We start from the raw sequence: 24,621 nt of genomic DNA, 5'->3' as shown, positions 1-24,621 counted from the left end.
CCCCCCCCTCCTCCTTCAGCACTCATTGGAGGGACACACAAGGGAGGGGCTGGGCACAGCTATCTCTGGCTCTGGAAAAGCAGAAGCAGCTGTCAATCCAGCAGCCGGGTGAATATCGACAATATTGTAGGTCCTGGCTAAAGCACAGCTCTGTGCTGGTAGCATATAGCGGGTAGTAGCCTGCTTTATGCAGACTTTGGGTCACAGGAGGACATTAGTAAATGTATTCCAGTGGTACAAAAGAGAAGTAGAGCCCCCCAAAAATGTGCCTTTACTTCTCTTTTTAAGAAGAGGTCGGTTGGGAGGGGGGCTTATTCTGTTGCAGTGCTACTTTAGAGCAGCAGAGGGGGGATTTATGAAGTGGTTTGTGGCAGTCAATACTGCCACTGAACATTGGTTCTGCATGAGCAACAGGGACAGAACACTTGACTAATGTACACATTCTTAATTCAGTATCGATTGTATATTGTGCAGTCCTTTGGAGGAACTGGGAGCAGCATGTGATACCTACAAGCTCTGTAATAGGCAGTTATGTTTATACATAGATCTTACTTCTTAAGCAGAGCCTTCATGTCTCGAAACCATGAACTCCGTGCCTTAAGTTGTTCTATGTGGCCTCTTTTGGCAGTTGGTACAAATATCAGGATCAAAGACCCAGTTATCATGCCCAAAACGGGTGAGACCTGAAAGAGATGTCATGCTGAAATATTAATTGAATAGACCAATCATTTGCAAGATAATGCATTTTGTTATATTTAGTGGTACATCTAATAATTTTAAATATAAATAGTTAGAACCATGTTCATAAGTATTCTAAAATCTATATTATTTAACTATTAAAATCAGTCCAAACTGTTTCATTATACATGCTCAATAAGACTGCAGAAGGAAGAGTCATTTGTAGCCAGAGACAAGGACATCTGCAGCTCTATCCTAGTAAATGAAGGATATTGCCATTTGTTAAATGAGAGATTGTGATGAGTATTTTTGGAAGGTTGTGATCGGAGTGTTAAGTATGTGTTCAGCCAGCATTGAGTATTTAGCATCTGATTATTTCTAATGAGCTGCTGTGATGATGCCACATGATCCTACGTACATTCCTGCATTTATCCATCCATAATCCAAGATTGTTGCCAGAAGGATGTATACACTAGATTCCTGGTCTACCTGCATGTGACGTGTGTACAGCTTCATCTTGTCGATAAAAGATTTACAGTATAAACTAATGCAGCTTGATCTTTTTCTCTTCTAATACATCATGCTTGTGTTTGCTTCTGTTTTTCATGATGACCTTTACAATTACAAAGCATAGATTTGTATGCTATAAAAAACAGATGTGCACAGATGGTACCTCACAATCAACTCTGGTTTGGCAGAACAGTCTTAGTCTGCAGAGTGCCTACCATAAGGCTTTAAATGTGTCTCAGACAGTTCTGGATGTTGAGTTCCAGTTTGGGTGAAATGAGGAAGAATTTCTGCCCACTCCCAATATATTGCTGTTTTTGCCAGCGTCCGTTCCCCTTCCCATATTCCTAGTGGGATGTGACAGCCAGCTCTGCTACCATCTGAGCTGCGTCCCTATACCTCTATGTATTCCTGTGTAGAATCCACCTTGGCGAAAGGCACCAATAATGTTGTCATTGCTTTATGGTTCATAGGAATATATGTAGAATGCACTCCACAGAGAGGAACCGAGAGAGAACCCTACTAATTTTGGAAAAAGACCTTCCCACCAGGTTCATAGAAGTCAATAAAAACCAAGCGAGACACCCCACTTTAATATGTTTAGCATTTCACTTCAATATGTCTGTAGGTACTGTTTGAAGATAATGGTGGTAAAAATAAGAGGGTTCCAAAAGGGAGAGCAAAACAAGTATAGTTAAAAGACTACACTGTCACTAACAGGGTTATTCACAAAAGAGTGAAGAGTTTGGAGAAGGCAGGAGAAGTAAATAATCTAGGACAACATAGCTCAGCTGGAAAGTGAGCTGAATTGGAGACTTTTTCCAAATCAGCTATTTTGGCCTAGATTGTTCACTTCTCCTGCCTTCTCCAAACTCTTCACGCTTTTGTGAATAACCATGTAAGTGTTCAATCTGGTCGGCCACAAGTATAATTGTTCATGTTGTGAATTAGCCTGTCTGGTCAGTTGCCTGGTTTAACAGAGGAGTTTAGAGAGGGTTAAGGGCAAAGAAGCAACATTTCCTGCTTGTTAAGTTTTAAAATTATATTTATAACAATATGGTCAAAGCACATTCTGCTATGGAAAAGATAATGTATGAAACCTAGAGACCACAGCAAAGAGCAATGGAAACAAACCATGTTTTTCCTCAAATCAGGAAATGGTCTTTGTTATAATCGTAGAGAGTGGAAAGCATAAAACATTTGATGGCAGCCGCTAATTAAGATCAAATGGTTGGAATTTCATTAAGGGCACTGGATGTTTTTTTTTCCAAACAAGACAAGGACATATTTTACAGCTGGTAGAACACAATCAGGTACCCAGCCTAACAATGATGGTTCACTTCTCTAACTTCCCTTTTTTCAGAACACAAGTATGTAAACAATCCTTGTGTTAAATAGGGAATTGCATTAATGCATCAACAAATCACATACTCTAATCATAACAATTAACAACATTAAAATGATGCACCTCACAATACCACCCCCTTCTCTTGCTAATGCCAATATATCTCATCTCTCTAGAACACATCATTTGTGTTATTTTCTAAAGTGGAAAAGTATTTACCTTTTTTAGTGAACGGGTGGCTTTACATTTAGAGCATGCTCCCAGTTGGTGACTTCAGTAATCAAAACGTGAGCAAGCCTATGCTAACCAAAAGGAGCACATATGTGACTCAGGTTCCCTGGTTCCTCAGGTATATTAAACTGGTGGGGTTTTTTTTGGCCCCTCTTACTCCTTTGTGGCTTCACAGCTGGTTAAGGGGTTAAAACTGAATGATGGCCCACCTGATAAAGTTTTTATTACACGCCTATAGTGTTTGGAAACTGAATATTATTCGGGAATGTTTTATGGGTCCTTTCTATGGAATATGATGCTGTAATTCACAGTTATTAGTATAATATTAATTACCAAAGTGCTAGCATTTTATGCAGAAATCTAGTAGGTGTGGTCTGCAGTACACATAAGGTGGCCCCTTGAAAAGCGGTTTCACAATTTATTTGCATTGGTCATGGTAATTTGACAGCCTGTTTTATTTTTGCACCATCCACAGTAATATTGTTATTGCTATGATATGCTGTAAAGCACCATGATGAGCTGCCAAACAGTATCAACCAGAAGTTAAGTGATCTAACTGCAGCAAAATGAAATCCAATTGGTCTCGAGCACATTATACTTAATTACCGTTTCTTGCATTGCATTATGAAATAAGCCCCCCAAAAATGCAAGAAAGAGAAAAGCAGTGAAACAGGCAAATTGTGTGCAAATGTTTCTTGTTAATGCTGGGCACCTGCCATTTTCTTGTTTCTAGCTGCTGTTATATAGAATTAGATGCATTCTCTATTAAATAGCATTTCATTTTTGGAACAGTAATGGTTCTGTATATATTAAAATGAATATCTTACCCTCAGAGCCCAGCGCCAGTCCCCTGCAACTTGCTTGACACTTGAACCAGTGATATAGCCTAAGCCACTGCAGGCAACAAAAAAAGTAGAATTGTTAAACATTCAACCTATACAGACAACTGTGAGTTTGTGTGGCTTTGGCTCCTTTTTTAAAAACTGGAATTGTGTGTTTGTTTATTTGGTGCATTTTTCTCTAGTAGCATTTGCGATCCTCAGTTTGAATCTTAGCAATGACACTATTGACATGGAGTTTGCATGTTCTCCATGTGTTTATGTTTTCTCCAGGTACTTCAGTTTCCTCCAAAAAGGAAGGTAGTTAACTGGTTCCTGTCTAATCTGACCCTAGTATGTGTGTATGTATGTATGTTAGCTAGAGACGTTAGATTGTAAGCTCCTTGGAGGGAAGGGACTAATGTGAATGTACAGTATGTAAAGTGCTGCAAAAAGGTAGATTTACAGGGCTTGAATTTTAACTGATTCCTGCTGAATTGGTCAAAATCTGAGCCATGGGTGGCCTTGTCGGCTCCACTCTGAAACAAATTGTTGGTGATATAAAAGCTTTAAATAATAATAGCCTAGTATATATCAGAAGGAAAAGTCCCATAAAATGTGGAAGTTGCTGCTTGGTCTAGATAATATGTAAAGGAGTAATTGTACAATTATGTGTATTTTTGGCCAAAATAAACATATAAAAACATATTTAGCACGCATCTGCAATAAATGCACATGTTGTATCCCTTTTAAAAATATAGAACACCTCTCACTCTCCTTCTCGCCATAACATAAAGGGAGCTTTTCTGTAATCAAGGGGAACTGGGCAGGGATAATAATACTGCTCCAGATTTTAGTTCCGCAAATCATTTGTAACTTTCTGAATCAGCAGATTTGTGGCAGATCAACAGATATTTTTCTGTATTTTCAGAAGTGGAAATACATGGGGAGATGTACTGATTATAATTTTTTTTATTTTGCCTTGGCATACACTAAATCTAATCAGGCTAGGTAGAAGGGATATATGTTGCAATGGGTATTTTTGTCCCATGTTGGGTATTTTTGTCCCATGTTAGGTCTTTTTGTTTAAATGTTCCTAGCACAAAAAATAATAAAATATTTGTAATGCTTTGATCAGCTGTTGCATATCTGTTTCTATCAGAAATATGAAAATCTGCCTTGATATACATCTGAACTAGAGTGAAATTATTTTTTGTATGTATGTTTATTAAGCAATGCTCTAAACCTCACAGCAAAAGGCAGGGCCTACATTTAGTAAAGTAGATGAAAACATATCTTATCTGATAAGCAGAGTAGTTTTGCAGCAAGCATGCAAGGGACTATGCATGCTGGGCTAACGCTGCTTTTCCCTATTGTGATGCTTATAGTAAACCACAGTAGATTAGTGCTGCTCCTGTTTATTTGTCAGGAAATTATCTCACTGTGCCACTTCACTATAGGAAATTGCCTACAGGAACCTACTTGTATGTTATACGCCATGCAGTCTACTGACTTCCAGTGCAGAGGTCAACTATTGTAAATGCCGCCAACGTTGACTGGAACCAACACTGTGCTGTCAAAACAAACTCTTTCCCTATATTTTGGCCAACTCTGTTATATTAATAGTAATGGTTTTATCATCATGCAACAGATGAGGAAACACAGCTATTTTAATGTAGTCTGGAAACTTACAGGACACAACAAATTGTTGCCTTTCATTAATAAATAATATGTATTAAAATAGCAGTTCCAGGCAATAAGGAAAACCAAACCGTGAACTACTAATGCTAGATTGTAAGTTACCTGAGGGCAGGGACTGATGTGAGTGTGCAGATATAAAGCACTGCTTAAAGCTGTCAGCACTTTATAAATACCTATAATAAATAAATAAATAAATCTAGAAAACCCTACAGCTGAACTAATGCCAGAAAGTTTTCATAGTTTATCTTATTCTGAGTACAACTGCAGTCAAAATGCAAAAAGAATCCTACAGGGTCACTCGGGGTGTATTTCCTAAAGCCAGTGCTAATATTTGTTTGTGTCACCACTTTGATTGTGTCACCAATCATATTTAAAGTGACACTAAACTCAAGAGTTAAACCTTAAAAATTTATTCAAGTACCCTAATAACAAAAATGTATTTATTTGTGGCTACTTTTGTTCCCCATGGTCCATGTGTGTGTTGTAAATTAGCCACCGCTCCAAGCTTGCTCCTGTGATGGACTATAATCTCAATACAAATTAGTAAACTAAAACTGAGATTGTAGTCCATCACGGGAGCGACCTTGGAATGGTAGCTACTTTACCACACACACAGGGGCCATGGAGAACAAGAAGAAAAGACAGTGTCAGCACCAATTCAGAGATGTTTCAAGATCGACAGCCGAGTGTTGCACAAATAAGATACATTTTTGTTAATAGTTAGGGTGCTTGAATGCACTTTTTAGAATGTAGATTCTGAGTTTAGTGTCACTTTAAACAGAGACGCCTATAATCAGGTCCACGCGGCCGCACATTTAACTAGATGACTGAATATTAGTGTAAGTAATAATAATAGATTTACACTATACAGTTCTTTTATGTTATAATTGGATGTTTAATTTTGATTTTGACATAGTGCTAATGCATTTATGCCATTCCAGGTATAGCACCTAAAATAATATCTCCTCCTGAGGAAGAAGGTCATCCTGCAAATCACATTGAGGCGATAGAAAACATATCTACATTGTACCACATCTGGACTTTAAAAATAGAATTGAGACTTGGTTTATGAAAATAAACATAAATAAATATATCTAAAATATGTGTATAACTTCTGTTTTTATTTATAATCTTTATGGAATAGTTTTTTTAAACTTTGTATTAAACACAAATAATTAATTAATTCTCCAGTTAGGGCAACAGGGGTTTGGGGTTTTCTTAAAGCAGAAGTATAGTTTTTTAAAAAGCGACAGAAAAAGCCCTCCAGAGGTTTTAGCCATAATTTGCTAGTATACATAGCACTGCTTTGTCTGCTCTTCCCTCCATCAGACGTGCTTCCATCTTCACCCAGTCTCCTTCCTGGTTCAGTATCTTAAGCCTCCTAATTGGCTGGAATAGTGTAACTCTCATGCATGAGCATGGGAATTACTTTGTTTTGGTACAGGACCTTGCCGAGGTCTCTTCTGCCAAAAAAACCCTGCATATCAGCAGTTTTAAAGAACATATTTCACTTCCACTTTAAATGACGTTCAAACATTCAAACATCCACGGTAGGTTTGAATCTTACTGGAGTTAGGAGAAAGTCCTTAGCACAGGCACTTTTTTACATCAGGTTGTATGTAAGAGACAACATGGAGCCTGCTGTGACCATGGAGCAGCACTCTTGCATTACAAGATGGGGTTCTTAGATCACCAGATTTATGACAAAATGCATTGGGCTGGACTGATGCAATACAGCAATGCTTAGATTACTGATCCCATAGACTGAGCTCCCTGTATGCATTTCAATGTACACTTTGCAGTTCTGAGTAAGTTTACACTTATCAGTGTGACAATGTATTATGTGAAAACAACAAAAAAATTGTCAGGTCTGATTGCTAATGTTAATTATGGCAACTATAGCCCTAAAAAAGATATTGAACTTTATTACACTAATTCCAAATGTTAATAAACCTAATAAGTAGATTCTTGTAGTGTCAAAATTCAACAGTTGTTGATAGATGATGAAATATGAAATGTTGTAGTATCAGCTCCCTGATCCATGGGCAGTGCATGGTTCTGCATAGAAAGTGAATGCAGCCAGTGTGACATGCTATAAAAAGTCCTAGAGCCTATGCTGACTAAGGATACTCTGCACTGACCACTTCCTACTTGTAACACACTACACCACATGAAATAATGCTTACCTTCCAAGAGGGATAGCAAAGTAGAAGACTGACAGCATAACTGTACGTGTGTTCTTGGTAAACAGGTCTCCAATGATAGTGGGAGCGATTGTTGAGTAACTGGCTTCCCCGATGCCCACCAAGCCTCGGGAGAGTACAAGCAGCCAAAAATACTGCAAAGGAAGATAGTAAAACTGAATTTTAATATTTAGTATTCACCACTCTAAGACAGTGTAGGCAGGATGGAGCTTGGGCTATTCCATTATAAAGAGTATGAAAGTGTTAATGCCTAAGCCATTTTCCTTTAGTTGCCACGGAAACTGGTCAGGGGACATGTATTGGGAATACACAACAACAACAACAGAAAAGATGGGTGTATCCTTGCTGGCAGGGAGCCTGCTATCAGCTTGGCAGCCCCAATATACAAAAGAAAAAGCATTACGGTAATGGCTTGTGTAGTATGTGTTAAGCAATTATCAGCATACGGCAGCTTATTCTGTTTCAGGTTTATTATCCTTATTTTTTTTGTTACCTAGTGATAAGTTTGTAGATGATGACACTGAGCGAACTGAGAAATCAGACAGACCCATTAATATCTGCTAGATGAATAATGCATATAATGTATACTTGCAAGGCATTTATTTTAGCATCATCAGTTAATACTGGGCTTAACACAATTACAGTTTGCAAAACAGTGGCATAACAACAATTAAAGAAGAGGATATGAAATTTCCAGCATTTGAGAGAGACACGCATTAAGAAAGTTACATTTGAATTCTAGAACAAATAGATTATGTTGTGACTTAAAGTAGACTAATATTCAAAGGATTACCAAAAATGATCAGACCACAACCATTAAATCATGTTTGTCTGAAATACATTCCTGGAGAAAATACTTTCCAGGCTACCTTCAGTCCTGGCCACATTTTTAAAGCTCTTGGTCATGTGATCTTTCCAGAAGGGGAGACTCGGAACCCAGATAGCCTAATCACCTTCAGGACAGATCCCATGACCAAATGCTTGGGACTTCACACAAGTGCATGGTTCTCCTCTGTGTTAAAAACTCAGGCTGTCTTGTTGGTGTAATGCTTTTGTATGAGCTTCCTTAACTGCCCTATTATAAGTACTTTTTACTATGAAACTCCTGTAATAGTGTTGTAGAAACATACCAAAAAGGTAGATGCAACTGTATTACTATTATTATCATTATAGCCAATCAGTCCATAAGATAATTTTTATTTAATAATGGGTGTCACTATCCTGGATGTCAGCAGCTCCAGCAGACTCAGAGCTGTCACTCAAGTGACACTATAGTATTCCTCTTCGCTTCTCAACCGACAGCTACATAAAAGTTTATGTAGAGAGTTGAGAGGAGGGGCAGAGGAGCTGGACCAGCACAGAGAGTAATTAGACACTGCCAGAAAAGAAGAGGGCTATGAGGTACAAGAAGGGAGGGGGCTGTGCTAGGGATTGGCTCTTCTGGCAGTAGTCACTGCAAGTGTATAAAAAAATTATGGAAAGAAAAATAATTGCAAGTAAACATTTTGAATATTTGATTTTTTTGTGCTTTTTTTAAAGTTGGTGACATATTTAGTGACTTTTAAAAGGCATACTAAAATGCAACAGCTAATATTTTACGGTAGTTTGTGCCTATTAGAATTCTGATTGCCTGCTTTAGGAAGAGTAAATAGGAGACATCTACCTCAATGCCTTGTAAACTAGACAGATTTGGAGCGGTCGCACTAAAAAGCTTGTTAGCTTTTGTAATGAAAACTCTGGTCAGTGCACACCATTAAAAAGTCTCAGCGTGCCCTTTGTTTTAATCTTGTGCCCTTTAGGCAATGCACTTTGTATTATTAACGCAGTCTGCATGAGAATAGATACCTCCTTTGTAGGACTGCATGCCAATATTTGTCTTTATTCTTTGGGAGCAATTCTGAGCCATCTCTGAATACCAGACTTAGTCACCTCATCAAGCACAAGAAAACCACAGGGGACACTACTGAATTTAGGAACACATCAAATGCTAAAAAGGTTCTAAAGATCACGCATCTTCTAAATCTACTGTCATGATTGCCAATGAGGGTTTCCATAAAAATGCACAGTGCCCAATTTATATCCTCATCTGAGGCAAACAACGCAGAAAACATCCCTATTTATAAATTGCTTTGAGGCAAAAGTTCAAGCAAAATCATTTAGCAAACTCTTAGTATATTTACCCCTTTTCTAAACAGTAACATACTATTATGTCACTCTAAATAGGTCTAGACTACAGGTTGATATCATTATCAAAAATAATGGTTTGCAAAATCACACATTGCCAAGCTCATCTTGTGAATCCTTGTATTAATTTAGAGGAAGTATGTGGATGAGAACATCAAAAGGAGGATCACAATATGGAAATTGAGAATGACACAAGCAAGACTACTGTATCCATCCTCTAACTGAATGCTTAACAAATACATTTAATTAAGGCACAACACAAGATAGATACTTGGTACAGGAGCCCATACTTAGTGTGCACAATCATCAAGCCACATTTCCTCCATACAGCACACACTGACGAGACCACTAATTAGGGTCCGGGCATGTCTTTGTACATAGAGTGTTTAGGTTCTCCAATATTCCCTCACTATATTATTTTGAGCCATTATTAAATCTGATGCAAAATAATTAGCATATATTATTTTGTATTGAAGAAAAGGGCCAAATGAAAAAGAAGCTTACAATGAAAACATAAGAATAAATATTTTTATCTAGTTAATGAATGTGCTATGATGACGAGTGTAGTGCTTTCTACGAATTCAAAAAGACTAACCAGCATGCAGCATTGCAGCACTGGAGTCCTGGGTTTATTCCTCATCAAGGATACTGCACAGAATTTTTATTTTCTCTCCCAGTTTGTGTGGGCTTTCCTCCTAGTGCTCTGATTACTTTCCATAGTTTTAAAACCTACTGGTAGATGTACTGACTTTCCCTAGTGCTTAAAGTTGAACTGAAGACAAAAAGTCAGTAAGGTGGGCTTAGGGGAGTTAAAACCCCTGTTAACTTTTATTTTGTCATCTTTTCCTCTGAGGAGATTTCCCTTAACTTTCTGCCCGAAATTCACAACAGCATTTCCTCCCTCATTTTGGAGGGAGGAAATCTCTCCAAACTGGGGGAAAACCCTGCAGGTCAGCAGGGTCACCAGAACTAGTGTTCCCATTCCAAGATTTCCCCTCTATTCCTGTTCTGGTGACAACCCAAATTTGGTATCTTCTTTCATTTTCAGTGATAACGATCACCAAGACAAATAGAGAGGGTAAATCACCCCAGCAGGGACACAGACAGCAATAAAACCTGACAAATGTTCTAATGTCTCTCCACTTTATTCAAAACTAAAGAAACATGTACATGACTTCGGTTTCCCTTTAACTGTTTGACTAGCAGCTCCTTCAAGGGCAAAAGCTGATACGAATGTTCAATGTGATTGGTAAGGTGCTGCAAATAAATACAAATTGCTGTTTGTTCCTAGAAAATATTTTCATGTGGATAACTGTAGTAAGTGTAATAATAATATAGTTCTGCTCATTACACTCTGTACATGACAAGGTAAAGAAATAAAATAGATCAGGTATGACTGGCCGGATTTCTCACAAGGCTACCGAGGCCTGGCCTCGGAGCGGCAGGGAGTAGAGGGATAGTTTTTTTTTCTACATTTAGCCCTGCTACGGGCAAGCAGGGCTAAATGTAGAACGGGGAAGCCAGCGTTCGTTTAGTACAAGTGATCTCGGCGATACTGCTGAGATCACTTGTAATAAGCCTGCAGTTCTGTCCCCCCCACGCCGGCCACCCCCTCCATGGTCCGCCCCCATCTCCGGCTTCCTCTCTCCCTGCTGTCAAGCTCCCTCTCCGCCATGGTTTTCTCGGTCCCATGCTCTTCTGAGGACCCGGGACCATGGCAAGGTAGTTAAGAATGGAAAGTGGGGAGCAGAGCGGAGAACATCCATTCTCCGCTCTGCTCCATGTGAACACTGAGAAGGAAGAGCTGCACTCGCAGCCTTCCCATCTAATCTGTCAGAGGAGAGCCAGCACAGTGCTGTTCTCAAACTCCTGTATTGGAGGTGACAGGTCCAATAAAGAGAACCTGTCACCTCCAAATGCTATCACACAGGGGCTCCTGTGTGATAGCAATAAAGTTAAAATGAAAAATGTAAAACATAAAAAAGCAATAAAAAAGTAAAAATAATAAAATAAAAAATGTATAAAAAAATAAAAAGTAAAAAATAATAAGATAAATTTAAAAAAGACAATGCCAGGTTTAGGTTTATTTTATTTTTTGCTGCTGCAGTTACTGTATTTATGTGATCCTCACACTGACGATTCTGTAAATTGACACAGTGAGAAAATGTGCTTTTTCTGTTAATGTTATTCACTAGAAAAACCACCCGCTGCTCAATGAGGATATTAAATTGGGACATTTAGGGAAAATACAGTCTGCGAATATTCACAATGAATGGAAAATGAGAAGCTGGTCATGCATTCAGAGCCTTTCCTGGAGTGTGATCAGTGTAAAGCAGGAGTGTTAGGAATAGTCCGAGAGCCAAAATGAAAACATCCTGCAACAGATCTATCAATCTATCTATCTATCTATCTATCTATCTATCTATTCATTACAGTGTTTTCAACCTTTTTTAGTCACTGCCCCATTTAATGTATGCAAAATCTTGTGGCACCCCGGTCTAAAAAAAAAGTGTAAATGTAAAAAACATAAATGTAAAAAACGGTGTGTGGTCCCTCCAAAGTAACTACCAGACTTTTATTCGAGACAGGGGTAAGGGGGACCCCACGCAAAAACACAATTTAAAGCATTGCAGAGATTTGTAGTCTTTCTATAGCCGGTTGCCATGCGACATTAGTGCATAATGTATCACTGGAATTTGTACGCCTCTCTAGCTGGTGGTATTCTGCATTGCTGTCTAATGTATAGCTGGGATTTGTAGTCCTAGCTGGTGGTATTTTGCATTGTTGTATAATGTATTGCTGGGATTTGTAGTCCTCTGCAGCTTTGAGTCAGTGGCAGAACTACCAGGGGTGCAGCATTTGCAGCTGTGACCGGGCCATGGTGCTCCACCACTGTTCTAAAATCATTAGTCTGTATTGTTTAAGAACAACGCTAAAAAAGTATTGGTAATTGGTATTGGCGAGTACTTGAGAAAAAGTATCAGTACTTGTACTGGGTCTGGAAACCATGGTATCGATGCATCCCTAATTTATATAATGTATATATGTATTGTCCTAAAAAGTACGATCGGCATAAGGATACATTGTAGGCACTGCAGAATGTTATCATAAGCTACATAGAAAAACATACAGTCCTAGCAATACCCCTGCAGATAGATCCTTTAGCATTTGGAGTGCCAGCACATATGCAGCTGGAATGCAAGTGAGCACAATGTCATTAAAAATAAGCTTTAGAATGGCTGTGACATTGAATGTTCTAGTTAATCTCAGGAGGAATGTTGCACCTCTCACATTGCAGCCTCTCGCAGCCTTGTAATTTTCTCAAGCTATTATGTCATAATTACTACAAAAGAGAAACTGACAGGTTAAAACAAAAGTCTGAGCTTTTGCCATGTAAAAAGACATATTTGAATGACAATCTGACACAATTAGGATGTGGTGTGGCATGTCTTTGAGACCAGTCTATGGAGTTGCATTGCTTTCAGTATTATTTTGTCTGGACAGCAGACTTTTATTGGTGTTCAGGAATGTGGCTTGTCTTTACAGTTTAACTATCTGTATCAATATATAGGATAAGACTTTATACAATGCTAGTATTTCATAGGGTGTAATGATTCATACTGTATATTCATGAAGGGAAACTTAACTAAACATATAATGCTGGGATAAGGTGAGTGACTAATCACCAACATCTGGGACCTCTCGACGTTTGCCCCATTTTACTTGTATTAGGTATGCCATTGTGAGTTTTACCATGTCAATGTAGTGCTAAACCCATATATATCCATTGAAATCCTCCAACACACAGCACAAAAAAAAAGAGAAAAAAAAGGCCAAGACAATGTGAGAGTGTTTGGACCAGGTCCAAAAAAAAAGAAAAAACTGAATGTGAGTAATATTTACATATTATGTTTACCTCAACCATGTTATCTAATCTACAGTTAGTAGACTGCCATGAAAAAAAAAACTGCTGTTCCCTTGTGCTGTTTAAGGTAGAACTGAAGCCAAAACCTCTTTTTAGTTTTGGATAGAGTAGGGCAGGGTTACCACCTGTCAGCATTTTTTCCCATTGGGGAGCCTTCCCTTCACTTTTCACAAAATTAAGAAAATTCCTGTTGGTCAGGAGGGTCACCAGAACTAGTTGGAAGATTTCCCATCTATTCCTGTTCTGTTAACAACCCAAACTTTGTAGAGAGGGTTAATCTCCTCAACAGGGACACACACAGCAATCAAAACTTGACATGTGTTTTTATTCCTCTCCACTCTATCCAAAACTAGAAAGAAAAGTTTGGGCTTCAGTTGCACTCTAAATGTTAGGCAAACATTACAAGGGCTCTGTGAGTGGATGCATGTCCCGGATGTAAACAGACATCTAATTACCTCCAAGCCTGTATGGTTGCAAAAAACAAAACAAAAGAGTTCAGTGTTTTCGGACCTAAACGCGCCAGATTAGAGGTAATAGGATGTAAGCAGATGTACGTCCGTTTACATTCGCCGGGCCATAGCCCTAACATGGGTCAGTTTGTCCAGTTATTTCCTCCATGGCAAAAGGGACATCCATTCCGTTATGCTCCAATCAGCAGGAGATCCCCTGCTGATCAGAGAAGACAGGCACCCCAGTGAAAGGGGCCTTAGATGTTTTCACGTTAATCTTTTATGCTCTTTAAAAAGGTCATTAAGAAATATCTCTCTGTACGTTTACCAAATGCTGTATGCATTTATTGTTCTAAATCTTTATCCAGACAGCATGCCATTCTCTATTCAGTTACCAAATGGAGAAGAAGTTGGCAAGAGAACCTTCCACAAAAAAGCACTAAATATAAATAGGTGAATTCACAAAAACTGGCGCAAAAATGTTAACAGTTTCTTACATGTTGTGTAAAGTGAAAAAAAACCATCCTTGTCTGATACATAAAATGTGCAGTGAAATTGCTGATCATGAATCTTACACTTTCATACATGGAATAATTTAGCAACTCATACCATGCTATTGTTAATGTATTGTTTTTATGTAAAGGATCTAAGGCTGTATTACTTCACACCAGCTTTTAAAAAAATATATCTTTTATAATTGCTGTACCTGTCATTTATACACTTCTATAAATTTCCCTGAATATGATCATAGAGTCCATCAGTTATTAAGAAATCTCCCTCTACCCCAAATTAGCTAAGTTAAAGTGACATTAAACCCTCAGATTTTTTAACATAAAACAATACTGTAATGTGTGCCTTACTGTAATCCATGGTTGTTTCCCTTCTCTTTGCTGCTCTTCCTTTTAAAGCTGTATCTCTTCTCATGCTGGGCAGAACTTCTGTTTTGCAGCAGACTGCCTTGTTTCTGGAATGGCTACATGGTGTCTGTGTGTACGTTTGCAACCTGAGCCAGCACTACAGGAAGAGGCACTCAGCTGCAAAGGGAAGTTCTCCCCAAGCATGAGAAGACATGAGGAGTTAAAAGGAAGAGCAGCAAAGAGAAGGGAAACTACCATGGATTACAGTAAGGCACACATTACAGTATTGGTTTATGTTAAAAAATCTGAGGGTTTAATGTCACTTTAACTATCCTACTCTTCTTCACACTGGCTTGGCTGATCATGTTGATACAAAAGCTTTTATTATAACAATTATAGCACTATGGAAGTGCTGAATATGAGGATTCGTCTGCTGCCCTTTAATCACAATACCACATATTATATGTAGCAGCTTTAAAATTTAAAACACTACTGCTTCAGAAAATAACAAAATCGTAGTTTAAACTTTATTACTTGAAACATTTTATGTAACACAGTTTCCTCCTTATGCCATATGTTCACCGAAATAGTTAAGAAGCAGACCAAGTTAAATGTTAGAGCTCTACCTTGGCCATCCAATCTGACAAAGTGGGACTCTGGTGCATGACTTCTGTCAGCTATAACCATGGCCCTTAGGGGCTGAAACGCATCAGTATGTTTGATGTAACTGGTATTTAGTCTTATGCCGTAAATTAATAAAATACATTTTGAATGGTGGATTTATACCAAGTACTGGATATTTACTACATACACCTAAATACGTTCTTAGAAAATAAATGAATTGCCTATTGCATGTGAGATTCAGTACATGCAGCATTTCATAATGTTCCATGTAATGTAAAAACACAGCAGCAAATGAAGCTCTGTTATGCTGCAGATATGTGTCACAAGCATAATGCATCTCATCTATCTTAGGCACTCTCTGCAATTCATTCATATATTACCTGCTTGGGGATGAAGGAACTTGAGAAGGTGACTGCTGACCAGAAGAATATCCCACAGCTCAGGATCACTTTTCTGTTGAAGCGGTCTCCTAAGTAACCAAATATCGGAGCGGCCACCATGAAGCTGCATATGAAAACTGCCAAACAAAAAGAAAGAGTTACTGACTGATGTGTATAGATCTCTGAGGAAATAGCTATGGTTACATGTAACTACAGGGCCTAATAAACACAAGTCAGAGAAACATACCTACACAAAAAAGAAAAAGAGCACAAGCATTACTGTGAGCTATTTCGTAGAGAGTGTACTAAACATATTGCTCCATAGTATTCATTGTACTTCCAAAACCACATAAACATACTGCTGATCTGGACAAGGCAGGTTTAGGAAGAGAAGAATCTGATCTTTCTAAAGCAAATGATCAGGTCTTCCTTCACCTAACATGCACATCCACTATATAGTGTATATCAAGGAACTTCTCTACTATGAGGCAGTAATTGGGAGCTCCAGGTAATCTCTATTCATCTTTGTTTTATCAGGTCAGATCACTTAAAGTCCTCTTGTTGTACATGGGGGATATTAGCACAAAATGTTGCTGAAAATACAATCTCTATTCTGGTATGACGAACTTTACATACAATCAACAGCCTGTATTAAAGGGTAAATCCTTCCAAAACAGATCTTCAATTTCTAAGTTTAGTAGAAGCAGTTACAATTACACATCAGTTATTTTATGTCTCATAGATTCTGGTGGTGAGATTTCAACACGAGTTCCTAACTCTGTCCATTCGGACATTGTTGATCTGACTGTTGGATTTTCTATTATATTTTACAACACAAAGAATGCAGCAAGAGAAGTGAGGTTCTTGTGTTTGGCAACTGTATGTGGGAGGGGGTAGAGTTAGAGAAAGTTACAGTGATTAAACCCATTGCTGGCAATTCACAACTTAAATGTAAGTTGCAAATGGATCCTTTATCATTAATAAAGAAAAACACAGAAATAAAATGGAGAATCACATACACCAGCCAATGAAATAAAGATAATCCTTTTACCCAACCTGCTGTTATCATAACATCTGCTAAAACAACCTTAAAAATGTCATCTTGGATACACATCAAATAATATTAGTATGAAAAAAAGTTGTCGAGCCCACACAGCAGGAATCTTTTATAGTAAAGGATTCTGTTGCCACACATATATCATCAGCTGCATACATAAAGCAAATATATACTTGGGATCCCAAAATAATGGTGCCTACGTAAAACATCCCAGTTTTTAATGCACACTTTTGTGTCTGGCAGACATGCCCATCCATTGACCATCAGGGTGGACTGGTCAGATATGCAGGTTGATGCAGGTTGGATATATCAGCCCTTCAATATATTTCTCAGACAACCCTTTCAAAAACATGGAAACTCAGCTAAGCTAAGCATTAATTTTGTTTGCCTCTGCTGTGGAGGAGGGTTGATGTAGGTTCCAGATTGTATATGGGTTTTCTAACCTGTGAGATTAATTGTTCACCCCAACAGCGGTTGAACAGCAAAGGTCTATCTGATACAGAGGGTCTATACATTACCAGATCTAATTGAAATGGCAGGGTCAGGTGACAGTGTTTCAAGTCTATGGGTGGTACCATTATATTAACTGATCCTACCACTTCCCTTATCCTTAATCTGGTCTACAGAGATCTTGAAGTACCCACAGAATTAGCAGGGCTAGCCAATAGTAATTTCACTGGAAGCCTTTATTTGTGTACTTAATTAACATAGCTTAGGGTGCCCATAGGTGCAAGTCTTTATGGCTTTCAAAGTGGGTAGAATAATGAAAGCTGGTTTCTGATTTATATTATCTGGTTTCTGGTTATTTGAAGGAAGGAATACCTTTCTCTTTACACATTAATGCAGGATAAAGCCATTAGTATGGTACAGGCCATGTTACTAATTTGAATAAATTCAGCTAAACATTTTAAATTTTGAATAGTAGTAATAGTAGTGATAAGAGTACATTTAATCTCTAGATTCACTTGTGTTTCCTTTTAATCGAGCCAAAAAACAAAAAAAAGAAACCAAGTGATTGAATCTAAAGTTAATGCATGCCATCTGAAGTGAACATAAAAGTGAAAAAGTCTAATTGCTTAGCTAGCTCTTGTGATGTAAAACCTATAATAATTTGAATAGACACATATACAAATATTGCTTGTTTTTTAAAGTATATGATTTCTCCAGCTTTTAATCAAATACTTATATAGCTGTATAGGAAAACTCCATTTTAACCCTGGACTCTGCCAAAGTGAAATGACACCTAATATTTTTCATATAGTGCACCCAGGCCAATGCTGTCTTGGTTTTTTTCCATAAATTCTAAAACTGGTTCCAGTTCGCCGAGTTGCTACATAAAGTCCCATCATGAAATATATATACTGTATTTTTCGCTCCATAAGACACATTTTCCCCCCCCCCAAAAAGGCTGGCAAAAATGTCTGTGCGTCTTATGGAGCGAATGTGTGAGAGCTGAGGGAATCCCTATCCTCCGACGCCCGGGACATGCAGTTTGGGTGCCAGGCGAGTAGTTTTTTTTGTCCATTTAGCCTGGCTCCTGACAAGCAGAGCTAAATGTATAGTGTGGAGCCGCCGCTCGTTTTCATACGATTTGATTAGATCTCTTGTATGAAAGGAGCAGCAGCAATCCTGTCCGCCGCCCCCCCTCCCCTGCCGCGGTTTTCTGGGGGACCCATGACCACGTCATAGGAGCTCACCATAAAGCCCGTAGAGCAGACGAGGAACGTCCGTTCTTCGTCTGCTCTGTGTGATCACCTGCCACCTGTCTCAGTTGTCACTAACTACAGCTGTCACAGAACCCTATTCTCCCTGCGTCCTATGGTCAGGTGCGTCTTATGGAGTGCAAAATACGGTATATCAAAAAGTGCTAAACTGGCCACACACTCTGTAAACTCTTCAATGTAAACCAACTATACAGCAGGAGGACAAACTTGAATAGATAGAAATTTGATGGATGTTTTAGTTAGGCCCTAATATTATGTGTATATGATATGTCACAGATTTAATCTAGGGGAGTTTACAGACCATTCTCCTGTAGCTAGATCTCTCTAGAGTTACTAGACGTGCCCCTCTTTCCAGTCAATATATCTCCTTCATCCGGCAACAACAGGAGTTTAAATTCTCTTTCTTCATCACGTAACATGTAGAATCAAACATGGAGAACCCCTTGTTCCCTGGAGAAATGCTGTTTGTGGTTTGACTGATCCATTAGCTGAAATTGTTTGGGCAGTATGCACAGTGGCAACAAGCACAACAAGAACAATAAGTGAGGAAATCAATATAGAAACAACAGAAAATTTAAAGGATGCCACTATGTTTCATGTTCCACCCTGAATATGGGTGTAACATGAATTATGGCCCAAAGCTTTTAAATAAAATACATACAGTATATGGTGTTCTTACACCAGAAAATGTACACAAAGGAGGGAACATGCTATAGGATTCTATGTAATGTTTACTGGCTCTAAAAATTAACAACCATGAACAAAATGAAAACCTTTACTTTCATTACCCCTTTATATCAGATTAACAATCTATATGCTATAACTTCATCTCTCAAAATTTATAAAAAAGCTTTAAATTTAATTTCAAACCTCGTCTAGGATTGCAAATTTTGAAAGCTTACTGGTTATGGACAACAAAAATGTTTTTTTGCACACTTCCCTGGGGCCATATAAATTCTTCTGACATATAATAATCTTTTAATAATTAGCAATAATTGAATTATTGTTTTAGTTTGCTTCTCTTTTTAAGTTTGAATTGTTGTTTTTATTACAGAATTTGTGCATTTCTGATTTTATCTTGATGCTTTTATTGTGTTCCTGAATAAAACTAATTTGCTCTGTGGTGCTTCCAGTATCAGTGTGACTACCCTTACCAGTAACAATAGATCCTTCCTCATTATATGCATCAAGCTTTGTCTTCTGTACTCTTGTGACCGCAACGAAGCACCTGCTAATGTACAGCTGAGGCACTCTCATTTTGACCTCGTGCACCTAGCGGTGTGTTGTCTATCCAGTCTACCCCTATGATGTTATCTGCTCATTTACACTTTTTAAATAAACATGGAAGTTTACATGAAACCTAAAAAGCTAGTAAAACTACTTTTATCATGAAATTGTTTGATGCAGATAAAGACGCCAAGCTATACAGTAGACAATGAATCTCCACTTAAGTAGACAAAACATGGTGTTAAAACAGGTACAATGAGTGTGTAAAACAACAGCTCAATATTTCATGGCTTGTGATAAAAAGTCCACTCCAAAAGACAAAAGAGTGATCTTTCTTTTGACAGCCCACACAAAGTGATAACATTTTTTACTGTCAACGTTAATAGACTAGAGAGGTACTAATGTAAGTTCCTACATAAAATATACTGTGCAGCTTTGTCCTTGTAAGTTGTTTTTTTAAAAGTAATGTTATACAACAGATCAGTGTGTTCTGAGTTGAATTACTTTATCTACTGTAAAATATCAGGTTGTTGGCCGCATATCCCCTGCTGTATCTCATATATATTTATCTGTATTTTTTGAAAAGCTCTTCCTGGCAGTATAACACAGCTAGCTACCGTTGGAAGACAGCAGCAAACAGGCTTGTCATACAAACCAATCAGGCCTGTTCACATCTCTGTGCTGCTCTGCAGTATTTTAAGGAAAATGAAGTGCATTTTATTGCATGAAAGATGATTTTGGGGGTCATCAAAAATGAGCGACAATGCAGTACAACTCACCTGGAGTCTTTTTTCATGGCCAAAACACACCAGCTGTGTTGGGTTGCAATGGGCAACCTTGTGTGTGTTAAAAAACACATAAAACTGTGCACATTTTTAATGATGGATGTAGCCTCTATATCTATAAATATCTCCAAGAAACCCCTTTAATTAATGAACTTTTCCTAAAGGATTTTGTTTGGTAAGATTTATTACTTCTAAGAACTTTAAGCTTTTATGCTGAGTTTAATATAAGAAGCAGCTATATCCCTTAAACCTTACAGATCTACCCCTAGGGATACAAGTACCACTGTCTGAAAAAGGTTTAGAGAAAATATTAATTCCAGATAAAAAGAACTCTTCCTGGCAAAGCTGCTTTCAACTTGACTTTAGTATATGAGAAAAATAAATCCTCTCCAGGTCTGTAATTTTCAATTCAAGGATTTTCAGCAAACATGGTTGCAGAGTCTTAAGAGCTATTATTGCAAAGATACTGAGGCAGCCAAGTGCAATTACTAGTGCAAATAATGAAAAGGTCTTCCTAATATAATGGCATGGCCATTCTTAGGTGTTCATTTAGTAAAGTTCCACCCAGCATATTGCTGTTGCAAATGCCATTTGTATGGCACTAGCTCTCCTACATGGCGCTGACGTGTATAGGACATTCCTGTACTCGTGTGCACTATCTAGGTGCACTAGTGCCAGGTGAAACTTTTTAAAATGAACCCTAGTGTTGCAATAAGAGAAGCACCCCTGTTGATCTAAAGCCTTGGTTCTCAACTGGTGGGTCGTGACCCAAAAGTGGGTCGCGACCCTGTGTTCAGTGTGTCGCCGCTTGCCTTCCACTTTTCAAGGTGAGAGGCTCCTCTGCCTCCCCCAAGCTTAACACTGTCAGTTCTCGCGCCGAGCAGCCATTCAAAATATGCTGCCCAAGTGTCAGCTTGAGGTGGGGTGGGCTGGGGTTATGGCCGTAAGGGAGCTCCATTCATACGTGCATTCTCTACAGCACCCTTGCGTGTCCTGTAGAGGTGCCTGGACCGGAGTGATGTCACATTTTGGCTCCTGGCATCTCTACAGGTGATGCGCATATGGATGGCGCTCCGTCACAGCGCATTGGGAGTGCATTGCCATTAATTTGAATGGCATCCCAAATGCATCTCCCACCCACAGTTCTATCGCCCATCGGAAACGCGAGGTGCCACATGCCATGCAATCCATTGCAGTTCAACTTGGGTCGGGACTTAATGACCAAGGACAAATGTGGGTCCTGAGGTTACACCGGTTGAGAACCACTGATCTAAAGTATTATGTTAAAACTTGCTCTCATGTTTGGCTTACAGGCGCCAACAGACATTACAGGACATTTATATTAACTAGACTGGTGTGCAGAGAGCCCTGACTTCACCATTACTGAACACCTTTGGGATCATTTGAAATGCCGACTGCGAGCCAGACCTTCACACCTGACATTAGTACCAGACCTTACAAATGCTCCTGTTGCTGAATTGGCACATATTCCCACATAAAGTCAGAAATCATGTGGAAAGCCTCTCCAGAACAACAGAGGCAGAAAATGTGCGTGTGTTGTAACTCACATTATGCTTTTCACTTCCAGAGTAATTTTTGTTCATTTTGTACATACATTCTAAAAGTCACATTTTAAATATGAAAACAAATGTAAAAACCCAAAACATTATATTTTTTTCTGAAGACGGAGACCATGTAGAATAAAATGATGGTAGTTGCAATTATATATGTCATGCGATATTTGTAATCCTTATAATCCTTTATAAAAGATGGGGTTGTGTCAAGTAAATTTATACCAAATATGTCAAGCCTCAAAATTGCCATGAAGTGGAGAAAAACTAATCAATTTAGAGTTAACTCTGAATAATGGCCCTTATTGCTCTCACTCTGCGGCGATACCTAATATGTGTCACATAATCGTTTCCATACAACGGTGCACCTATGTGGGTGTGGTGGGCTTTTAGAAAGTATTTTCAAGTTCTTTTTTATTGAATGTTAAATTTTGTTAACATGCTTTTTTTTTAACCTAACTTTATTATTATCTCAAGGGGGGTGACAAGCACAGGTTCTCTCAAGGAGGCATCAAGGGGTCCCTTTGACCCCTAATGTCACCTCTCCACTTTGTTGAAGCTGACCGAGCACAGACTGTGATAGTCAGGTGTCCGCAAAAGCTTGGCTATATAGCGTATATTTGCAAGTCTTATCCAATGTCTGGTAGCCAAGTGTATTTTCAGTGTTTTCGCCCATCGGAAACGCGAGGTGCCACATGCCATGCAATCCATTGCAGTTCAACTTGGGTCGGGACTTAATGACCAAGGACAAATGTGGGTCCTGAGGTTACACCGGTTGAGAACCACTGATCTAAAGTATTATGTTAAAACTTGCTCTCATGTTTGGCTTACAGGCGCCAACAGACATTACAGGACATTTATATTAACTAGACTGGTGTGCAGAGAGCCCTGACTTCACCATTACTGAACACCTTTGGGATCATTTGAAATGCCGACTGCGAGCCAGACCTTCACACCTGACATTAGTACCAGACCTTACAAATGCTCCTGTTGCTGAATTGGCACATATTCCCACATAAAGTCAGAAATCATGTGGAAAGCCTCTCCAGAACAACAGAGGCAGAAAATGTGCGTGTGTTGTAACTCACATTATGCTTTTCACTTCCAGAGTAATTTTTGTTCATTTTGTACATACATTCTAAAAGTCACATTTTAAATATGAAAACAAATGTAAAAACCCAAAACATTATATTTTTTTCTGAAGACGGAGACCATGTAGAATAAAATGATGGTAGTTGCAATTATATATGTCATGCGATATTTGTAATCCTTATAATCCTTTATAAAAGATGGGGTTGTGTCAAGTAAATTTATACCAAATATGTCAAGCCTCAAAATTGCCATGAAGTGGAGAAAAACTAATCAATTTAGAGTTAACTCTGAATAATGGCCCTTATTGCTCTCACTCTGCGGCGATACCTAATATGTGTCACATAATCGTTTCCATACAACGGTGCACCTATGTGGGTGTGGTGGGCTTTTAGAAAGTATTTTCAAGTTCTTTTTTATTGAATGTTAAATTTTGTTAACATGCTTTTTTTTTAACCTAACTTTATTATTATCTCAAGGGGGGTGACAAGCACAGGTTCTCTCAAGGAGGCATCAAGGGGTCCCTTTGACCCCTAATGTCACCTCTCCACTTTGTTGAAGCTGACCGAGCACAGACTGTGATAGTCAGGTGTCCGCAAAAGCTTGGCTATATAGCGTATATTTGCAAGTCTTATCCAATGTCTGGTAGCCAAGTGTATTTTCAGTGTTCCCCTTTCCTCCTCCATGTGTACAGACATGCAAGTTCTTCTGAAGCACGCTTTCACATTGTTCTCTACAGTCTGTAGATACCTTAGACTACAGTAAACTCCTTGTATGAATTTACATTTCAAATATTAAGACTTTAAGCTTTACTAAACGTATCTCTAGAAGAAGAAATGGAATTTGGGAGTTGGTGGTTCCATTTCCAGTTTAGCATATCGAGTCTACCTCAGAGAAACCCTGACAGCATATTCTGAAAAAAGTTCAATTACAGCACCTCTTCAAGGTAATCAAGAGACAACATCTAATCTTGTAACCAAAGATTGGAACATTTTAGACAATTAACACCTGCTGGGAAGGATTTTTATGAGGCCTCGGCTAAACAGTGTTAAGTACAAGTGCAAATGCATCATAAGGACAAAGAAACATAATTACATTCTTCAGACAAATATTTAATATATATTAGATCTCTCATATTTCTTGGCATGAACACACACAGGTCCATGTATAAATAACTTTAGCAAGCATGGTAGGAAAACCAGCTGAGTAGCATCCCACTGTCATGGATATACACAATTAATGCAGACATACATTCAGCAATGCAA

At 38.5% G+C, this 24,621-nt stretch overlaps 1 protein-coding gene across 2 annotated transcripts in view; it reads right to left on the bottom strand.

Moving 5' to 3' along the window:
• SPNS2 (sphingolipid transporter 2) overlaps positions 1-24,621 on the bottom strand; it is a 112,934-nt gene that overhangs the window by 29,789 nt on the left and 58,524 nt on the right. For both annotated transcript variants that reach the window (XM_018553361.1, XM_018553362.1), the window contains exons 3-6: positions 15,904-16,040; positions 7,467-7,618; positions 3,589-3,655; positions 553-683 (exon numbers count right to left, since the gene is read on the bottom strand). In XM_018553361.1, coding sequence (XP_018408863.1) covers positions 553-683; positions 3,589-3,655; positions 7,467-7,618; positions 15,904-16,040 — 487 coding nt within the window. The remainder of the gene's footprint in view (positions 1-552; positions 684-3,588; positions 3,656-7,466; positions 7,619-15,903; positions 16,041-24,621) is intronic.

This window comes from Nanorana parkeri, unplaced genomic scaffold (assembly GCF_000935625.1).
Source record: "Nanorana parkeri isolate BGI_ZX_2015 unplaced genomic scaffold, ASM93562v1 scaffold118, whole genome shotgun sequence".
Lineage (NCBI taxonomy): Eukaryota > Metazoa > Chordata > Amphibia > Anura > Dicroglossidae > Nanorana > Nanorana parkeri.
The sequence above is the reverse complement of the archived record's forward strand: the minus strand, read 5'-3'. Positions and strand labels throughout refer to the sequence as shown.